At 47.8% G+C, this 21,016-nt stretch overlaps 1 protein-coding gene across 1 annotated transcript; it reads left to right on the forward strand.

Moving 5' to 3' along the window:
• igfbp5b (insulin-like growth factor binding protein 5b) lies at positions 1 to 19,134 on the forward strand. Its single transcript, XM_086219643.1, has 4 exons — positions 1 to 827; positions 12,217 to 12,431; positions 12,528 to 12,647; positions 14,542 to 19,134. The coding sequence occupies exons 1-4, from the start codon at positions 494 to 496 to the stop codon at positions 14,674 to 14,676; spliced, it is 804 nt and encodes a 267-aa protein (XP_086075769.1). The 5' UTR covers positions 1 to 493; the 3' UTR covers positions 14,677 to 19,134.
• Positions 19,135 to 21,016: the final 1,882 nt, after the last annotated feature.

The following is a 21,016-nucleotide window of genomic DNA, read 5'->3' on the forward strand; positions in this document are numbered from 1 at the left end:
GAGCTGATCAGTCTGCTCAGGAACCTCTGCTGGAGAAAGTAGTCCCCGCCGGAGGGAGAGAGGAGTCGCGCTCTCGCTGCTGCTGCTGCTGTGCTCCCGCGGAGGACCGTACAACTCGGGAAAAATAACACATTTTTTTAAGAAAAAAAATTACTCAACTTTTTTTTTTAAATCTCCCCCCTTTCCTCCTTTCCTCCTTTCCTCCTTCCTCCTCCTCCTCCTCCTCCCCCCACAGGTGCAGAAACCTGTTCATGTGCGCTGTTCTTTCCTTTTTCTTTCTTTTTTTGTTGTTGTTGTTGGTTCCTGCTGTTTGAGTAGCAGTAGCACCACTCTGGATAAAGACTCTTGGCTTTAGGCTTTAAAAATCGGATTATCTGATAGAGGTTTTATTAGAGGCTCTCCTCCACTTTTTTGCTGCAACCCCCCTCCTTCCCTCCTTCCTCGCCTTCGTTTCAGGTTTTTTTATGCGATATAGCGGGAGACAACACCGACCATGTTGCTGAGTTTTTGCCTCTTGGTGACGTTTATCTTGGGGCTGTCCGGGTGTCTGGGCTCCTACGTGCCCTGCGAGCCCTGTGACGACAAAGCCATGTCCATGTGCCCCCCGATCCCGGGCGGCTGCCAGCTAGTGAAGGAGCCCGGCTGCGGCTGCTGCCTCACCTGCGCCCTGTCGGAGGGGCAACCGTGCGGGGTCTACACGGGGACCTGCACCCAGGGGCTCCGCTGCCTCCCGAGGAGCGGGGAGGAGAAGCCCCTGCACGCGCTCCTCCACGGCAGGGGGGTGTGCACCAACGAGAAAGGATACAAACCCGCTCACCCGCCTCCAGGTAAGACGCACGCCGGCTGGTGTGTCAAACTATGCGCTGCTGCTGCTGCTCCTTAATTAATTAAATTAGCCTCAGTTATTGATTATTTCCACACACACAAACACACACACACACACACACACCCCTTTTTTTGATCCATTATCCCCCAGATGGCCCTCCTCTGCTGCTCCTCCGCGCGCTGCTCTCTGACAGACCGTTTGTTTGACAGATGGCGGCCGCCGAGGTGCCGTCTGATTAACTCGTGTCCGCTGCTGCCTTGATTAAAACCGGTCCGGGAGCTTTAGTCGCCCTCCTGCTCCTCGGGAGTTTCTGCGAGGATAGAAATGTTCCCCCTCCGGGGTCGCGGGCTCAGCATCCCGCTGTCGGAGCTCCACATGGCGCGCGTCCGCTGGGTTGAGCCTGAGAGCTGCGGGGCCGAGAGCTGCGGGGCTGAGAGCTGCGGGGCTGAGAGCTGCGGGGCTGAAGTCTCTCTGAGTGGGAGAATGTGGAAACTCACGTGCCTGTTAAACCCGCACTTTCCATCCTCACCTTGCCTGTCACTTTTCCCCTCTTTGGTTGTATTTTTTATTTTTAAATGTACATTTTTGAAAATAAAAAAAATCATTACTGGTGAAGTGGAAGCGGGATGTCTGGCGGGGTTTAGGGTGCTGCAACTCGACGTTTGTCATAGTGCCACTAGAAGCAGGCTGCCCCCGGGGTGGTGTTTAGAGTCGGATTACCACTAAATCTGTGAGAGAGACAGACAGGCAGGAGGGAGACAGACAGGCAGGAGGGAGAGAGAGAGAGGCTGAGACGCGTTCCAGATGATTTCAGCCATTTCTGAGTGTCAGAGGGGTTCCGCCGTCACTCCAGAGGTTCAGCAGCTTGTCAGCAACTTAGTTAAGTAGGTGGTAACCACAAAGGTTTTGGCCGCGTTCCCTCCTCGTTTCCCCGGGGCTGTAAATTAGACCACCGCCGCCGCCGGGATCGTTCCGGCCGCGGACGGACTCATTAAGGGGAAGGGCGCGCGCCGCCGGCACCTCTCCTCCTGGATGTTATTGCTCTAAAAATAACCAGCGAAACCTCGTGTGTGTGTGTGTGTGTGTGTGTGTGTGTGTGTGTGTGTGTGTGTGTGTGCGCGCGTGAGTGTTTTGCTGAGCATCACCCAGATGATACAGTTATCAGAGCTGTCTGGTGCACGTAGGGCGGGGCTGCTGTGTGTGTGTGTGTGTGTGTGTGTGTGTGTGTGTGTGTTGACACCTCAGGCAGTTTAGGTGCAGGGTTTTCAAAGTGGGAGGCGGCTTCATCAGGATGGAAGTAAATTTAAAAAAGAAAAAAAGTCGTAGTCGTGATCAGATGGAATATGTGATGTACACGTTTGTACTCATGTTAATACTTTACAAATACTCTAAGTTACTAGTACATTACAGTAAGGCTCAAACCTTGCAAATGCTACATGATCGGTGGAGGGGAGGGGGCTCATTTGTTGTGTAGGTGTTGTGTTGTTACTTGTAAATACTCAATCAAAGGAGTCTGGAGTGTTCCGTAGTTCTTGGGCGCTCCAGCTCTGGTACCAGCAGCTTTCTCCCGACTGAGCGCCGATCGGTCGGCACTGATGAATCGATTCAGGCCAAATTTCCAACGAGGAAACTCGGAGGTAGCGTGCCAGGACTAGAGGAGGGTGGAATAATCTATAAGCGGCTCATGTACATGTACCTTCATCGCAGTAGTACCGCAGTCAAACGCAGTAACTGATCCAGAGCATCCTGAGTTGGGGGGGGGGGTCCTGGTTTTTCACCACTTTCCCAGAATCTGAGACCTGGATCCTGCTTTTCCGGCCCCTGAATGCGGGTATCAGCCGACGGTGAGTGGCAGGTGCTTCGGCGATGAGTTCACACGGGAGGGAACTGTGAGGAAGATGGTGTGAGGGAGCGTGGATACCTGATAGGCGGCTGATGTAAACGCATCAATCAGAACACACGAATAAATCGATAGATTCCAGTATCGATCGCAGCAGCTGCAGCTTTCAGGGACCTTGAACGTTTTTTTTTCTTCCCACCTTGAGTCAGGAATGAGTCTGATTCTGGAGCTCAGACTCAGACTCACAACACTGTTCTGCTCTTTGGACGACAGCCTTGACTCCAACGTCACTTCTCTCTCTCTGTCATTCAAAATTACTACGTTTGTCTTTTTTCTTTCAATTAATAGTTAATAAAAATGAATAGTTAGTAAACTTGAAAGAGGAAACGCGTCGTGACGCAAACCAAAGTCACAGGTACAAACCTGGCAGACACGACAAAAACTGAAAATGTTGATTATAAGGAATGTGACCAGCCGAGAGTTCTGGTACTGGACCGGACAGAGCTTTTGGGCCACCTGAGCTCAGGTGTCACCATCCAGGAAGTCCATGCATCTGAAGTCTGATTTAAACGCCACGTGAGCGTTCAAACGTCTGCCCTCGCTTTGCAGTCACACCTCCGAAACACTAGTTGGCGGCGGAGCGTCTTTAAACCGCCGTGCTTCTTCCTGTTCTTCAGACAGTGGCGTCCGAAACAGAACAAATCATTTTGGAGCTGATAAATGGCTGAGAGTGCAGCGCCGCCGTAGCTTCCTAGCTAGCGGGGAACCTTCCCACAACCATGGAGAATGTCTCAGGTTCAATGTCTCACATCCTGAGGAGCCTTGTAGATCATTTGTTGCTTCATCAGACTTTTATTCTACCGGTAGGAAGAATTCTCTGGGAACTATTTCAAACTTTAAAAGCTGAAAACGTCACCAGAACGTGAGATCAGCCTCGAGCAAGTCAACATGGCGGCACGCGTTTTCTTCCTCTGTCCTCACTATCAAAAACTGCCTCCAACTTACTGAGCTGGTGTGGAGTCTTCATTCTAGTTCCTGAAGTGGCCCCTCATCCAGACTTCAGCCTAAATCTGACCTAAACCCTCCAACTGTCATGTGAAGTGCAAGAACCGGTCAAGTGGCCCCTCTGCGATGGTTCCAGGCTAACATTTGTTCTCACAAAGACAGCCGGACGTGCACACACCCACTCACACTCTCCGAGGGAACATGACTTCTTTGTTAGCCCGCTGAGGTAATCAAAGCATCTCTTCTGGCAGCTCATTCATCGCACGGGCACTGGGTTGCGGCGCTGTGATTCAGCAGAGCGCCTCTGGCTCTCCCGACCCTCTGAAGGGCCTTCTGTTAAACGGCTCCACACATGGGAACCGGCGAGGTGAGCCTCCAGCTTCCTGCGGTGTGGGGTTGCAGCTGTGTGTACGCTGTACCAGCTGAGCACGGCAAACATGGGGAAGGGGGGGGCTGGTGGGGGTGGGGGGGCAGGAGAGCTGCTAAATATCAAGCCATACAATGGCAGAGGAGAAGAATATGTTTCCTCTCTCCCTCCCTTTATTAAGAATCCTTGCAGTCTCTGTGTGTCTGGGTTCAAGTCCCAGCAGTGCATGAATTCCTGTCTTGGCTCTTGCGCTGTGATCCCAGGAGTGGCTGGATTGTAAGTCACAGGAGGTGGTACATGCTTTGGGGGCACTCAGACTTTGTTAGCCCCCTAGGAGTCATTCCAAGCCTAGAAAACTTGCCAACAGATATGACTTCATGGCAGCAGGCCCCTCATCCTTCAAGCTTCTGAAAGGACCTTATGTTCTAACAGATTGCTCTCTGCCAAGAAACAAAGGATGATTAGGGGGTGGTTCCAAATCCAGAATACTTGACTCACACATGAGCAGAAATGCTGGGCTTCTTATTAGCATAGCAACAGGAGACCTGCAGCTTTAGACTTTGGCTTGCATGCTGATGCACCTCTGAGGCAACACTTCACCCGAAAACCTGTTTCACCTTAAAGGACTGCAAGGTGTCGGGAGCTCACAGAGGAGCCGGCCACACACACACAAATGTGTGTTTATAAATGCATATACACATACATACACATTTATGCATACAAATAATCAGGAATCCAAATAAAAACTCAAAATAAACGGCCAAGAACACCTCTGCTTGTGTGGGATGTGACCAGCTGGTGCTAAACTGACTTCTGTTAGTTTGAAGTGTTTGTGGATGATTGAGCACACGGCCTGGTAAAGAAGAGCTGGATTATTCAGGTCGATGAGCGTGAGAGTTTGTAAACTGCTGTCTTTGGACAGTTTAGCTTTTGTTAGCCGTCAGTCTCCGTTAGCGTCGAGCTAGACACCCGTTGCTGGATCTTTCTGCTGTCTGGAGTCACAAAGAAGTGATGCAGGAGGGGAAAAACTTCTACTTAAGAGTACTTGATCAACTAAGTAGACGTGATGGAAGTATGGCTCTAACTTGTTGCCAGACAGAGTGACGTTCTGAGTAGTTAGTGGTTTTCAACATGTCACGTCTTTGTCATAAATATTTACAATCAGACTCTCTTGACCTTAGCAGGAGAACCTCACGTATCTGCGGCCACGTCTCATTTCCAAGCGCTTCTCATCACATGCATCTAGAGAGCGATTCAACTCTGAGAGTTACCATCTGACTTTTCCATGTCCACAATGTCAGTGACACAGCTGCGCAGCTGAGAAACTAAATCAAGTGGTAAAAAGCCAATTTCTCTCCGTCGGTACACTCGGACTAATGAGAACCAGCCGCCGTGTCTGCTGTAGACGTTGCATGCTCGCGCAGACATGCCATGTTTGATATAGCCCCCGGTCACGTGTGGAGCCAGCTGTCCGACAGCTTCACGATGGGCGAAAGGAAAGACTGTATGTGGCTTTCCATCCGTCTCACCTTGAACATCTGAGACAGTGCAGTGAAAGCTTAGCACGCTGCAACTGATCTGTTGCAGGTGCTCGGGAATTATTTGAAAGGTCATTTTGTCAAGATATCGCACGAGGACTTGGGGGGAGAAAGACGAAGAGAGAAAAAAAAAAAGCACTCAAGTCATGCAAAAATGCCACGCCAAGCAGTGGGCTTTCTCCGCCGTGACATGGATACGATTGATGTGCAACTGGTTTTGCCTGCAAATGGCATATTTGAGTGAGAGTGTGATCATAGCGACGCGCTGCAGCACCAGAGCTGTCGTTGGCAAGCGTCTAACTGCTTTGGCACGCTTTCCTGATTTCTCCCAGCGGTATTTGTGCAGCTTACAATACCACTGCTACACACCCAAAGTGCTGGTGGAAACAGCTGCAAAAGAAATAGGCACAAATTGATTTTAAAGCTCCTTCTTCGAACCGCCGGGCTCTTTCTTTTTATACCGTTAGGTGATCAAATTTATACGATACAACCAGAAGCAATCGAGTCGCACCAGAATAGCTGCTTCTGCGCCTGGGGAGTCAGAACGCCGTCCAGCCCGGTAACGGCATACGGATAACAGGCCGGTTTCTGAAGACGTGTGTGTGCTGTCACAAGGTTTTACTTATTTCACACGTTTGTGCCTCTGCTGACATACATGATGCAGGAGGGGCGTCGTCTTACATGCCAGCAAACAAGAGAATTGGTTTGGTTTGGTCGAATGGAGTCCTGAAGGGATGAGGCATGTTTGTAGTCCAGCAGGAAGTGGTCATGTCAGGGATGAGGAGTGTTTGTAGTCCAACAGGAAGTGGTCATGTCAGGGATGAGGCGTGTTTGTAGTCCAACAGGAAGTGGTCATGTCAGGGATGAGGTGTGTTTGTAGTCCAACAGGAAGTGGTCATGTCAGGGATGAGGTGTGTTTGTAGTCCAACAGGAAGTGGTCATGTCAGGGATGAGGAGTGTTTGTAGTCCAACAGGAAGTGGTCATGTCAGGGATGCGGTGTGTTTGTAGTCCAACAGGAAGTGGTCATGTCAGGGATGAGGAGTGTTTGTAGTCCAACAGGAAGTGGTCATGTCAGGGATGAGGAGTGTTTGTAGTCCAACAGGAAGTGGTCATGTCAGGGATGAGGAGTGTTTGTAGTCCAACAGGAAGTGGTCATGTCAGGGATGAGGTGTGTTTGTAGTCCAACAGGAAGTGGTCATGTCAGGGATGAGGTGTGTTTGTAGTCCAACAGGAAGTGGTCATGTCAGGGAAGAGGAGTGTTTGTAGTCCAACAGGAAGTGGTCATGTCAGGGATGAGGTGTGTTTGTAGTCCAACAGTAAGTGGTCATGTCAGGGATGAGGTGTGTTTGTAGTCCAACAGGAAGTGGTCATGTCAGGGATGAGGTGTGTTTGTAGTCCAACAGGAAGTGGTCATGTCAGGGATGAGGTGAGTTTGTAGTCCAACAGGAAGTGGTCATGTCAGGGATGAGGTGAGTTTGTAGTCCAACAGGAAGTGGTCATGTCAGGGATGAGGTGAGTTTGCAGTCCAACAGGAAGTGGTCATGTCAGGGATGAGGTGAGTTTGTAGTCCAACAGGAAGTGGTCATGTCAGGGATGAGGTGAGTTTGCAGTCCAACAGGAAGTGGTCATCTCCTGGTTCCTCCCCCAGCAGCCAATAGGATCGCTCCATGTGATTTTGGTGATTGAACCAGTAAATCAGCTCTGGTGAACAACAGTTGATGATCTTCCAGGTTTAGTTCATCAAGATCATCTTCACTAATGAACCCTCTGATGATGCTGGAAGCCTGGATGCTACGTTAGCAGTGCTAAGCTAACGTTAGCCTAAGAAGGAGCTACACCAGGGATGGATGATGTTTGAGGTTTAACTTGTAAACTGCAGTTTTTAAAATGGCAAGCCATCTTGAGTTGCTCTCTTAAATCAGTGCTTTAAACATGAGTCGTTTCCTTGGATACCGCAGACGTGGTCAGAGGAGGTGTGGCCATACCGGTTGAATCTTGAATTCAGTGTTTTTGCTGTCGCCATCTTGGCTCTCCTAAACCAGCTGTAACCATATTTGGGCAGAGCTGGAGAAGCCACGCCCCTTACTTAATCACCTGTGAAATCAACAGAGAAAGGCTGGAACTATGGGATTTTTTTCAGGGCACATAAAACAAATACAGCACTAAAAAGTCATTCTTGGGTCAGCTGATTTCATTCAAACTCCATTCAGAAAACAAGCATTTCTACAATTGCTGGATGTGACAAAGCATCAGTTCTTGATTTGTACAAATCTACATCATGATGTTGCTACTTTGGCATAATTTTGGTTGGTTTATTTCAATTTAATCTGTCTTAGTAAAAGTCTGAGTCGAAGGCTGCTGATATACACACCGTCTCTACGACTGCACACAGTCCATCAGTTTCCACATCAGTTTGATGAGTTCACTGGACTCCTAGACGTCATTCTGCTTAGCTTTCAGACGGGACTCACAGCAGAACGGCGCGGCAATGTGGTGATGTCGGCTACGGTGGACAGAAGAGATGAAAATAAACAGTTTATACTCGAGGTTCATTGGACAACTGTGCTTCTAGCGCGAATGATCAGTGGAGACTAAAAACACGTGAAAAACTCAGACATTACACACGGCGTGCGATTTATTTCATCCAATGACATCAAGTTGCACTGTCACGCCCGGCAATGGCATCGTGACTCAAGACGAGGTTGTGTGCGTCGCTGTGGCTCGTTGATGTGGGATGAGACAGAAATGCAGAGGAGAACAGCAGGTTAGTCTGGTGACGTGGCTGCAAACAGGTCAGACGGTTTACCCCATCGTCGCCTTTCCCTCTTAGAAAATGTCTGGCTTCCTCTCATACAGTCAGTCCTGTTTTGTGATTTATAATCCTTGAATTGTTCTGGTTGCTATTTATACCGTGCATTCAGAAAAGCAGGAAACTTTTTGATTGCAGTAAACATTTTCTGTGCGCACAATACCATGCGAGGAGTTATTTCCTGCATATTGAGACACGGACTGAGACCTTGCATGGGGCCGAGCGGCAGAAATTCCAACCGAACAACAGGATACCAGGATGGCTCCTTCACACTTAGGGACATATATTGGTGCTCGCTCACTGGTCTCACAGACTTCTCATGTAACCGGGCTTTGTGCACCGCTGCCATGTCATGTGCAGAGGGTGTGACTTGTTCTCTGTCAGGATCAAAACCACTCGCACATAATACTTGTATTTGATGCCAGTGACACAAATTCAGATGATGAACTTCTTCCGCCTCCAAGCAGCAGTAGGCCTGCTGCAACTTAACGCCTCAGTTCTGCACACCGACGAGTCAGTGAGACGTGTAAATCATCTCTGACGGATCAGCAAAGCTCCTCCTGCTGCTTATTTTCTCTCATTTCCCTCTGAACGTTGACCTTGCACCAGCAAAAGCACAAGATATATATTCATTCCACATGTACAGGTGATGAAAAACGGACTGATTGAACGTCTCACCTCAGGCTATGCAGTGGTACGCCAAGGCTATCAGGTAAAATTAGCAAAGCTAAACGTCCATATTCAGACACGAGGCGTCACACCTAGGGTCCGTTTGACTCGTCCGAATCCAAATTGCAGGAATTGAAGAGGAACAAATGAAAGAATATAATAGCTTGAGTGGAGTTTGGATGAAGGAGCAGAGCTGAAGTCTGTGCACCAGAAAATATCAGCTCTGCCCAGCAAACACAGCAAAGGAATCCGTCATCACGTGACCTGTTGACTTGTTTGCAGCTAAACAACCGTCGTCGGTTGGTGTGGATTGGGTTCCGACAGCAATCAAACCAAACTAGTTTTCCCTCTGGAACAGAACCAAGGCTCCCTGGTACAGCACAGCACCAGAGAACTAGCACTGCGTACACAAGCTTTCAATTGAACCATTCCGGTGGTTCTGGTTGTGAAAGTGCCTTAAAAACGACTCTGACCCATTTTGCGTTGGTCATCTGTTGCTCATATTGTACTAGACACCCACCCACACACACACACACACACACACACACACACGCCATGACTTGCAAAACTCCACTGTGGTCCGTCCCTCCCGCTCAGGACGCTGCAGGGTTATCAGGGCATGGCCCAGCCTTCAAATATTAAGTAGCAGGGCAGCCGAGGGCTGAAGGATGGTTTACTAACGTCACGCTTTATATGACACGGGCCCTCGGGCTCATTTATCCCTATAATTATCTTGTCCTACCCCCTGTTGAGATTAAACAGCACCTCTATTCACTCCTCTCTTGTAAAGATGTAATTTCAGATGTTGTGCTGAGACAGGCTTTATCAAAGGCCGGACGTTACAAATGTGCTGGATTCCTGTGAAAAGTGGGAGAATCGTAAATGGGATTTTACAAACTCACCTAATTGCTTATCTTTTATGTTTGGACTGCAAGAAACGTGTGATATTCATGACGTGCGATGGTGCGCTGATGTTAATTTTTAAAGGGGGACGTATCAGGTGCACCTCCTCTGGCTAATGAAATCTGTAGCTGAAGCAGAGAGAGAGAGAGAGAGAGAGAGAGAGAGACGCTGCAGCTTTGGGCTGAATGGAAGCGAAGCACATGACGTGGCCGGTTGGCCTCCGTCCAGCTCCTTGGCTGGGTTTCAGGAGTTAAACACAGACCCTCTAAACCTTCTTTACAAGCTGGGTACCTTCAACATGGAAAAACTGGTATTCTGTGGCTGCACCACTTCAGAAAAGATGAATTTGGAGACTGTTGAGTTTATGAAAGCTACACGCCACATGAGGAGAGCGCGATTGATGCAGCGCATACCTTTATTTACACTCAAGAACAACTGTCTAAATGTAAAACCCCTTTCAAGCCTGTGTTCCAGCTCGTCTACCGAGCCACGGTTGAGCTTCCTTCTGAAATCATTTTAATCAAGCACATCAGCAGGTTTTTCCACAGTAGTCACATGTGTGGTGCACGTAGGAATGCCTGTTTGAAGTATTTATTTATAGCAAGTAATAGCCTCGTAGTCTGAGCGGGAGACACAAGGACATATCGAAACGCCAACCAAGGCCTGCCAAGTCATGAGTTGTGAGATTAATTTCAAAGCAGCGCAGAAGCCAAAGACCCAATTCTGGTAATCACCCCCCCCCACCCCCCCACCCTCCACCAGAGACTCCAGACTCTTAAGCTGTTGCAGGCTCTTTGAACATCAGTTTCTGGTGGCTTGTGTTCATGTGAAGTGCCAGTGCTTCTCTGCGGTGGCTCGTCAGCCACACCGGTGACTTGGTGCGTCTCGGCTCTCCCAGGGTCTTTTACAGGTACAGAAGTTGATCTCAAATGCCGTCGAAGGCGGCCAACACTCTCCTCCGGCTCAGTGCCTCTTGCCTCGTGCACCTCAGCGGGTTTCCTTGTCAGATAAATATAACCAGGGTCATCCACTGGCACCATCGCTGCCGCCAGTTGGGACCTGGCAAAGTCCTCGCTCTGCTTATGGTACAGCTAAGCCAAGGGGGGGAGCAGAGGGCTTCTTTCTGTGGCCTCAAAGCACCTCTGGTTGGGGGTCCTGGCTTAAGAGGCTGAGCCCTAAAGATAGGAGGGTGGAGGGGAGGGGCGTGGTTGCGGATAAAGGACCTCAACTTGTGAATGTCCTGTCAAGAGGTACTTTCAGATCTTGGAGGTTGCTGTGGGCGCTGAAATGATGTCTGAGCCATCAGGATTCCCCTTCCTCTGACATTTCAATCACTTTAATAAGGGACACGCCACTCCTAAAATATAAAATAAGCGTTCATGCAACATGGGATGTAGCTGTGGAAGCGTCATGTGGCTTTCAGATTCTAGCAGACGTATCGGAGAGTAGCAGAGTTCCAGCTATCTGGTGGATCAGCTGGAACTGGTCTGTGAGCGCGTGCTGAGGACTCTGGAGTTTTGGGGGGTTGCCGAGACAGCAGGGTGAGAGGAGATGAGTCTGAACTCCTGGACTCGCTGCAGGACTTGGGTCAGCTGTCCACTCGGCTCCTATGTAAACAAACAGGAGGGAACATTTGGTGCTGCAAGCCCCAAGAAAAGCACCTGGTATTGTAGTTGTGGAGGAGGAACTGACAATGGACAGAGCCATCAATCAATACAAAATATCATTGAACATGTGAGATAAATCTAATTGAATATTTCAATGGAAATCCTCTTTTACCCTTGACAACACAGTACTGGTACATCTGATCTGCAGATATCCTTCAGTGTTCACTCAGTGTGCTTCTACAAAGTGTGATAAAAGTATTCATTATGTAAAATGGCCCAGTTTAGAGTTTTACAACTGTAACGTGTGTTTATTACCTTCAGTGACATGCAGCATTTTAACATTTGCGTGTGAAATAGAGATCAGACGAGTTTATATGTCAGCACACAGGCCAACATGTTCTGACCTGCTGCACTTTCTTGTTACAAAAGCATTTTAAAAGAGCACTTTTATTGTGAATGAGTTCAAACTAAGAGACTTCCTGTTTCAAAGGAAGCACTTGGACCTGACACTTGGGACATTTCGTGTGAACGCCTGAAATGTCAATCACATCTTGACCAAACATCTGAACTCCTCATCTGTAAAGAAACGCTGTCGGTTCTCTAATGTCCCGCTGTTCCTGGTTCTGTCTGACCCAGTTCTGTTCGTTGTAGATCGCGAGTCTCGGGAACACGAGGACACCCTGACCACAGAGATTACAGAGGAGCTCCAGCCAGCTAAAGTTCCACTCCTTGCCACAGACATTGTGAACAGTAAAAAAGTCCATGCGATGCGCAAGGAGCTAAAGAGGAAGCTGGGCAAGCAGCGCTCCATCGGCTCACCGATGGACTACTCCCCCCTGCCCATCGACAAACACGAACCTGAATTTGTGAGTGCAGATTCTAAAAGTAGAGGGATTAGATTCAGCTCAGAGTTGAGCAGTTGTCAGGCTTCATTTTGTGGCTCCCGTGTGTTTTCTCAACAGGGTCCCTGCAGGAGGAAACTGGACGGGATCATTCAGGGGATGAAGGACACCTCCCGTGTCATGGCTCTGTCTTTGTACCTCCCCAACTGCGACAGAAAAGGATTCTTCAAACGCAAGCAGGTCCGTTCACTGAGTCTGCACCCCGTTTATTTCCGAGGTCTGGCTTTTTTCCTCAACCCACTCACGAAAGATGAAGTGGTTACACAACTGTAAAATTCCATACATTTGCTGTTCCAAATATTAACGAGCATTAAAACGGCGTGTCAGCACTGCGCTTCACTCAGTAAGCTTCTGTTGTGCATCAAAAGTTTGCAAAAGTCTCCCAGATGAAGCACGAAACCTGCAAACACAACGGAAGCATTGATGGCTCTCAGCAGGCAAACCAGAGAGGACAGAAACGACCGCCTTCAGCTTCGATGGGGAAATTTTCAAGATTTGAGAGAAGTACCTGCAAACTTACTCCTGACAAAACCAGCGTCAGTGCTGTTTCAGGCACAAATCAGGCCAGACAGGGTTCAGTGGTGGATGGAGGTCTGAGGTGGATCACCTGTTCCCAGAGCAGAGGGGGGCTCGCTGGTGCTGAAGGTCACCAGTGATAATGGATCTGTGGCCGGGGTCCTGGATGATGTCACCAAGGAGTCACAATTTTGACATGTTGATGACGATGTAATTCACTCAGAATTAGGCAACTGGTGCTACACTTTCTGAGTGCATGTGACCGTCCACCTGCCACGTGTAAATAGAGGCGATACGACCAGGAGTGAGTTCAAAGTAGATTTGGATCTTGAGGTGGTTCCAGGCTACTGGCAGCAATCAATTTTTAGGGCCGACTCACATTCAGCACCCAGACCAGAACCAGAGAACACTTGACCCCCAAGTCTAGTTCATTTGATGAGTATGAACCAAAGTGTGGTCTCAGATAGTAGAGCTGGTAGAGTCGCAGCTGATGCTTCCTGAGAGTTTCCTGTCTCCTCTGGTACCCCGGTATCCGTGCGCCTACCTCTCACCTCTGATCGCAATAATGAGGTGGGCTCCACCATCCACTGGTCTGTTCCTGGAGTTCGTTTCTACTCTGGCACCCAACATAACCCTCACCCAAACATCATGGTGATGACGGAAGTGGCTGCGCCTTCTTCTTCTGTGGTGTATTGGCAGACTGAAGACCACCTAGTTAAAAACCACCATCCTCTCTGCTCGGCCGTGTACATGTGCAAGTGTTCTTATCCTATGAATGTGAAGACTGTCCAGCGGGGGGGGGGGTCATCGTGCTCTGGCACAGTATCAAATAACCCTACCAAATTATTTCAACGTGTTTCACTTTTTGGGACATTTTAACGAGACGATGATTTGAAACCAGCCATCTGCCCTCCAAAGACTCATGCGAACCTCTTCCACATTTTGCAGCAGTCACAACGCTGACAAGACGTCAGAAGAAGTTCATTAACAACGTTGGTCCGACTAAAACTGGACTACAACAGGCCAACGTGTTTGTTCAACTGAAAGTGCACAAAGTTGAATAACTCAAAGTCAGAAGCACACACCTGCAGTCGATGTTACGGCAGGTGCGTGCTTCACTCGGCCCGTAAGGGGCCTGCTGTTCCGCATGTGTTCCATAGCATTTACAATGGTGTTTTCACCCCAAAAGAGAACAGCCTCAGCTGAAGGAGTTGCCTGTTTCTGTTTACTAGTCTTTGAATATGTCTGCCACTAGTCGACTTGTTTTACTACCGTATGTGATGAAAAAAGTTGAACGAGGAGAAGGTCTGATAGCGGCCAGCTGTACGGGGACATGCCTCGCGCTAGCATTCCGGGGAACAACTTTCTTCTGGAGGTTAATCAATGTGTCTGCGTTCTTGTACACTGGTACAATGACAGAAGACCAGTTAAACGGTTTAATCAAGCTGCTTGTACGTGCGACTGACAGGTTAGCTAACGTTCCACCGCTCAACGAGCTTCTAGTGCCGCGCGTTTTCTGAGGATGTGCTGACCGTGTGTCCTGTCTCCTTGACCACAGTGCAAACCATCTCGTGGCCGCAAACGAGGCATCTGCTGGTGTGTGGACAAGTACGGCGTTCAACTCCCCGGGACGGATTACAGCGGAGGAGACATTCAGTGTAAAGACCTGGAGAGCAGCAACAACAATGAGTAAAGACACAAAGGGAGGACTACCATCAACCCCCACTCCCCGACCCTAACTACCACGTGACCCAGGGCCCACACTTCCTCTCCAAATCACACCTGTATGCTCCGCTCTCACTTATGGTTTTTTCAAATTGAAAAAAAAAAGGATGATAAAATCCAAATGAAAGAACAGGCTAAAAAAGAGACACCTGTATTTTTTTCTTTTCTTTTCTGTCGTTGACCAAGCACTCATCTACGAATGATATGGGGGGGAGGGGGTCCCGGAAGATTGGCTAGCTCCCTCGACTACCGCTCGTGGGACCCCGTATGAGCCGGGTCCCCTGGCTGCAGATCCCAGAAAATATATGCACACAATGGATATATTTTTTATTACTGGGGGTTTCAGTACAACACTTTGTATGATGTTAAATTAACACAAAGCAATTGTGAAGAAAACAACAGAAAAAAAAGGCACATTGATTGAGAACAGATTCAGGCTGTTGAATCAGATGCCACTGTGGAACTGATGATTGGCAGAGTAACTTTTGTTTGTGTGTGTCTGTTTTTTGCTTTCCGAAAGATTTAAAAGAAAAAAAAAGAGCGCTAGGGATGTGCTGACTCTATCTGGGTGTGTGGTTCTGTCAGAGCACTTATAAATAGGGGAACCTGCTTAGATATGTGTAACTTCACGAAATAAAGGTGTGCTTGAATGCGTGTATGTTTACAGTGTGAATGCGTGGTATGTATCAGCCTGTGTTGGTGTATAACGGAGTGAGCCTATTACAAAAAAAAGAATGTCCTTTTTTTTCTTTCTCTTTTGTTTGATTTTTGTCACGGTTAAGAATCGCTAGTGTTTGAGGCGGACCTTCTCTGTAATGTCAAGTGTGTTTTGGGAGCAAGAAACAAGAAAGTTACAGATGAATTGGACGTAAAGTGGCTCTTTGACAATGTAGCTAGCCTGATATGCCAACTGTGCCTATTTGAACAGACACTGCCATGCAGGGCGACACGGAGCTGAGAGAGCACTGACTCTACTGGTGAAATAAAAGACAACAGCGATTCACTTTTGACTTCGATCTCTCGGGTCAACTTGCCAAGTCAGGCCGGTTGCTTCTCTTGATTCAGTTGTGTGAAGTGTAGTTTTGTATGGTTTTGTTTGTGCTGTTTTTATTTGCCTTCAGTGAAGTACAGACCGCCCACTTTTGAGCCATGTTCCTTTATCAAGTGGTTTCCCCTCAGTACTGCTACTTCAGTGTAACCATGGTGTATTATGTTTAAATATAGTCATTGAATCTTGTTTTTCCAGTAGAAACAACGTCGGACGATTCAATTGTGCTGGGGGTGGGGGGTGGGGGGTTGGCCTGGAAAGAATTTGAATAGATCCTTGTAGGACAGTCGGATGGCGTTTTCACATCTGTGTCCAAATCAGTGGCGAGTTTGGAGCGTTTTGCCCTTGGTTCTGTTTGTTCGCACCCAAAAAATAATCCTAGCCAACCAAAACGCAGAAGCATGTGAAAATGGTGGGGTGTGAGTGGGGCAGGAACAAGACGGTCAATACAGGAGGAAGGTCCTCTCTTCTGGACTGGTGCTTATTTCTACTACTATTTTTACATGTACTTCTTTTCTACGACATAAGCGTCACCTGTTTTATAGAGTTTTCGCTTCAGCTGCATCCAAAAATTAGATTGAGTTTAGATCGCATTCATGTGCAAGAAACGAACCGTGCCAGAGTTCGTTTGTTCACGTGGTCAACACCTGAGTGCTGGTGAAACGGCGGCCAATGGATGGTGCTGTGCAGTGAGTGAACCTCACTCCGTGACACCTCAAGAGACGCACTGGGGACTGACGCATTCTCCCATGGCAGCCTGGGGTCAAGTCCAGTGGCCTTCAGTGCGTACGTAGAGCAGCTCAGGTTACGCTGGCGACGTATTCTTGTGAATCAATCCTGTATCTCATTGTGCGTAACCCTACAACCACTGCACCTGCGTAACTGTAGCCAGTGGATACCTCACTCGCCAACACCATAAAGTTGGCGGTCACTCGACCATTCAAGTCTGTTTCAGGCCTGGTTTTTGAGCCGCTCGACTCACATTTGAAATCAGCCTGAATTTCTGCTTCTTTTGGCGTCTTTTGCCATGGACAGAGGACCATCGCAGCCTGGTCGGCTGCTCTGACGTCCAGATGAATTTAAGTCATCAGAAACTTTGGTCAGCCGTCGGCGTTGCACTGGTACAGTCATCTCAGTCGAAATGCAATACACTAACGTCACGTTGACAACGCTGTGGTTAAAGTCCGGTGAGGTTTAGATCAGGTTGTTAGGGTTTGGGTTACAATCCAAATAAAAAATGACTGAAAATGGCAGCGTCTCACTTCTGTCACCGGAAACACAGCTGCGAATGTCTTGTTCCTGGCTCATGATCACGGGGGCTAAGAACGAATCATGAACTTTGACAGTGAGAAATCTGGTAGGTGTCACACCTGCTCAAACGAACCGCACCGAGTGGGAAAACGCACCAGAGTTCCATTGTGGTCAGACTAAAGAAGTCAAGTGTGAAAACGCCCAAAGGAGCTCATTGTCTGACACACCTGCATGCGGTCACCTACTGTACCTTCTCACAACCAAGGGGAGCACGATGAAAACAAAAGGTTCTACCAGGGTCATTTAAGTAGACTTGTTTGCTCTCCCTGTGCAAGTCACAGTGCCTTTCTACATGCTAATACATGGAACAGGGACATGGATATCACACAGGGCCGTCGTCAGACCGCCCCTCTCGATACGACAACAAAAAGGTTTCTAATGATGAGTGTGGAAGGTCCTGTAAACGGTGTCAGCAAAACCTAAGACTGAGTTGAGAGGAACGGCTACAGTCCCTCATCTCTTTCTTCGACAACTAATAAGCTAAGATTCTTGCTTTTTCTTGTGAATGCCAATGTATATGATTGCCAGAGGGGAGTCCAGAGGATGTTTGGAGGGGGGAAAAACGACTTTGCTTCAACAATCCTAAATGGCCTCCAGTTGTGAATATATTATCAAGGCTCCTTTGCTCCACACCTGACACCAAATCCCCACTACCACTTCCGAGTTTTAAAAAGAAAAAAGAAAAAAAAAAGCAGCTTGCACTTATTTCAATTACTCACTATTGATATTGATAAACAACGACATCCTAAGATGTGGTATCATGAAGTCAGTGAAAAAAAAGGGGGGGGGGCAACAAAAGCTAAATGTTGTGTTATCATGTGCTCACCTTTTAAAGGTGGTGCTTCGAGGTAATGTTTGTCGACAGGGGCTCTGCAGCCCATGCCTGGGACCTCCGCCAGTCTTTCGGGGGAAAACAGATTGACAATAACACACAGCTAGAGATGAACCCATGGCCTATTGCACAGAGTGAGGGGGTGAATGCGAAGAGACGACAGAGGACGAGCGAGCGCCTTGTGCAGTGGTCATAATCAGGGCCTAGCCACTTCCCCGATACGGGGTCACCCATTGCATAACAGTAGATACAGTTAGTGAGACAGTCATCGGGAGTCATGGGAATCTGGGGAAGGAAACGCCGCAACCAGGAGTCTGAACATCCGCGAAGCAATGAAAGTGAAACGTTTTGGATACCTTTTCTTTCAAGGTATTCATTTGTATTTTTGGACATTTTAGAGTCGCTCCTTTTTAAAGCCCCTTTTTGACCACAGAAGACTTCCCCAAGGAACTAGCAACTTTTAGAGATACTTGTCTTAGGACCACAGGAACTAGGGTCTAGATTTTTGTTCCAGAGACATTATTTTACCCCCAAACTCCAGGAGGAAGTACACTCTGAAGTTGTCGGAATTATGGGTATACAAGTAATAATTGATGCATTTGAATTGAACGGCCACGCTTAGGAAAGTCTGCTAGTGGTTTATTGTCGCTGTGCTAAGGAGACATCACGGAGCAGAGTATCGAGAACTGGATGAACTGATGACAAGGTTCAGAGATTACAAAGAGAAGATTTAGTTCTTCATCCACCAGCAGGCTGTTTGGCCTCACATCCCAAACAAACAGAGACAACAAGGTGCTGAAGGAACCCTTTTTAGTCCCAGGAGGCCTTGAACCTTTGGTCAGAAAGGGGCTTTCGAGACAACCCACCTGATTGTTGGTAGTGAGCGCCTCAGGATTCCCATCTCCTTCTTGGTTTTAACTCATATTCACATACTTCAGTAGTACAGTCAGTAAGCTTTTTCTGAATACATAACACTTTCTGGAAGTAATGCGATGACACGATTGGTTCATAATTTGGTGTTCACTGGCTTGTGAAATAGACCCATCAGTGGCAGGAGGAGAGGGGGAATTAAAATGGTCAGTATTTGGAACTACATTAAGACAAATAAGAATAAAAGACAAAAAATCTCAAATTATTAAAGTGAATATCACTGTGTAATATTTATTCAACTTGTAATTTATGTACTCTTTTAACCTTTGTCTTTTTTGTTATGACAAAGCATTTATTTAAATAAAGTTATGTATTCATTTACGCATTCTCTCGAGGTCTTTCATTTCTAGGAGCAGCTAAGTTGACTCGAAACATGCAGTTTGAAGTGGAATCATCTTGATAGTAAGCACTGACTAATCTCCCGAGCTGATAAACCTCTTAGACATGAGTCTGAGACGCTCGGGCCCACAGGATCTCATGCCGCATGCAGGATGTGACTGTATAAAGCCAAGCCCGAGGGCAAGTCACCTGGTTTTCAACACCATAGTCAAAAAAGATTGCACAGGAACAAGGAAGTCATTTAACATGAGTTTGAACTCGGGGGTGTGTGTGTGTGTGTGTGTGTGTGGGGGGGGGGGGGTCATCATGTTACGGAAAACCAACCCTAAGTAAGAGGAGAAGAGACAGAAATACAGGCGTTTGTCACAAAGCAGCTCTTTCAGACGATCGATTTTCATTCAGTCCATCAAACCTTTATTTAAAATTTGGGTTAACAATTAAGGGAGGTGCTCATTTTCAGTAGGTGCACTTGGACTGCAGGAACCTCCCCAGAAACAAGGAACCTTCTAAGGAACTCCTGCATTTCGATTGCAGGAACCAGGGTTTGAATGTAGCTCCTGTTGTAACTTATCTTCTCAAAGAAAAGTCCAGTTTCAGGAACGTCGCCTAGGAGCACACAGTTTTTGCGTTCAACTACTTTGAGATGGATTTGCAGAAGCAAGCATACAACAGACGCACCGGCCTGACGCACATAATCTTCATGGGGCTTTAGGCTAACAAAGGCCTGCAGGAACCGTTTAGTTCCTGGACGAGAAGTCCCAGGAAGTGAGAGCTGCTGGTACTTTAGTTTGACACGCACATAATGACGGACATTCAGCTAACAAAGGCAAAGCAGATTGAAACAGAAATACACAATTTTCTTTGAGAGGACAATAAATTTAGGGTTTTTTGCGCTGAGAACCAGAACATTTGGAGGCCATTAAAAGAAACCTGCAGGTTCTTAAATGGTGAGTCCACCAGTGCAGTCTATGATCGTGTCATCTGTGGAAAGACAGCCCCGACAATCCAAGTAGGACACAATATTGTTTATGAAGACAGTGAAGATGAGTGGACTCCAAACTGAACCTTGTGGCACACCTCTGTTGCCAGGGAGAACTGACAGCAGGTTTTGTGACTTCACACACTGATGCTGCTCTGATGAATACTTGTGGAACCAGTCACAAGCCGTTCTACCCAACCAGTGTGGACCAAATTTCTGTAAAAGCTGATGACGATCCTCCATATCGAAGTTTAGACTGGTCCAACAAAAGCGCAGCATCGTGAAGTGATGACGACCAATGTCCAAATGTTTAAAAAAGACATGGTAAAAGTGTGAACACCTTTGCACGGCATCAGTGGGGCTAAAGTGGCGCCAGTTCTGCTTTTAAAACGACTGCCCATCGGGGCTTCGGGACACTTGGATCTCTTGGACCAGCAGTTGGAGGCTTTTTTAATTTTACGTGACATTTTGTGACCTGTGAAACTCCAGCGTTTATTTGTGGACTAAAAATGAACTTCACCAGACCTTCCATCAGCATGAGGGTGAGTGGTTCATGACTGCATTTTCATTTTTGTGTGAACTTTCCCCTCAAGCAGAGTGCTAAGATCACATGGGTTGATACCAAAGAATCAAATGATTCTCAGTCTTCGTTGACAAGCACAGCAATAGAATCCCCTGGCGAGGAGGTTCAGCTGCAGGTGGACCCGTGCACGCGCCTCCGCAGAGGGTCACCTGCCGGCCGACGTTGTTGGGGGACCACCAGAATCTTTCCCTGGGGACATCAGGACTCCGACCAACTCCAGATGTGGGTGACTGAGGGGGGAGGGGGGGTCAAGGCAGCAGTAAAGGTTGTTGCGGTGTGTTCGTGT

The sequence above is a fragment of the Aulostomus chinensis genome, chromosome 12 (assembly GCF_037954235.1).
Source record: "Aulostomus chinensis isolate RoL2024-O1b breed Wild chromosome 12, RoL_Achi_v1.0, whole genome shotgun sequence".
NCBI classification, from domain to species: Eukaryota; Metazoa; Chordata; class Actinopteri; order Syngnathiformes; family Aulostomidae; genus Aulostomus; species Aulostomus chinensis.

Excerpts from the sequence above, each read along its gene's own strand:
- igfbp5b (XM_086219643.1), top strand. The coding sequence starts at position 494 with ATGTTGCTGAGTTTTTGCCTCTTGGTGACGTTTATCTTGGGGCTGTCC. Across the intron at positions 828-12,216 it reads ACCCGCTCACCCGCCTCCAG|ATCGCGAGTCTCGGGAACAC; the intron begins GTAAGACGCACG and ends TGTTCGTTGTAG. Across the intron at positions 12,432-12,527 it reads ACAAACACGAACCTGAATTT|GGTCCCTGCAGGAGGAAACT; the intron begins GTGAGTGCAGAT and ends TTTTCTCAACAG.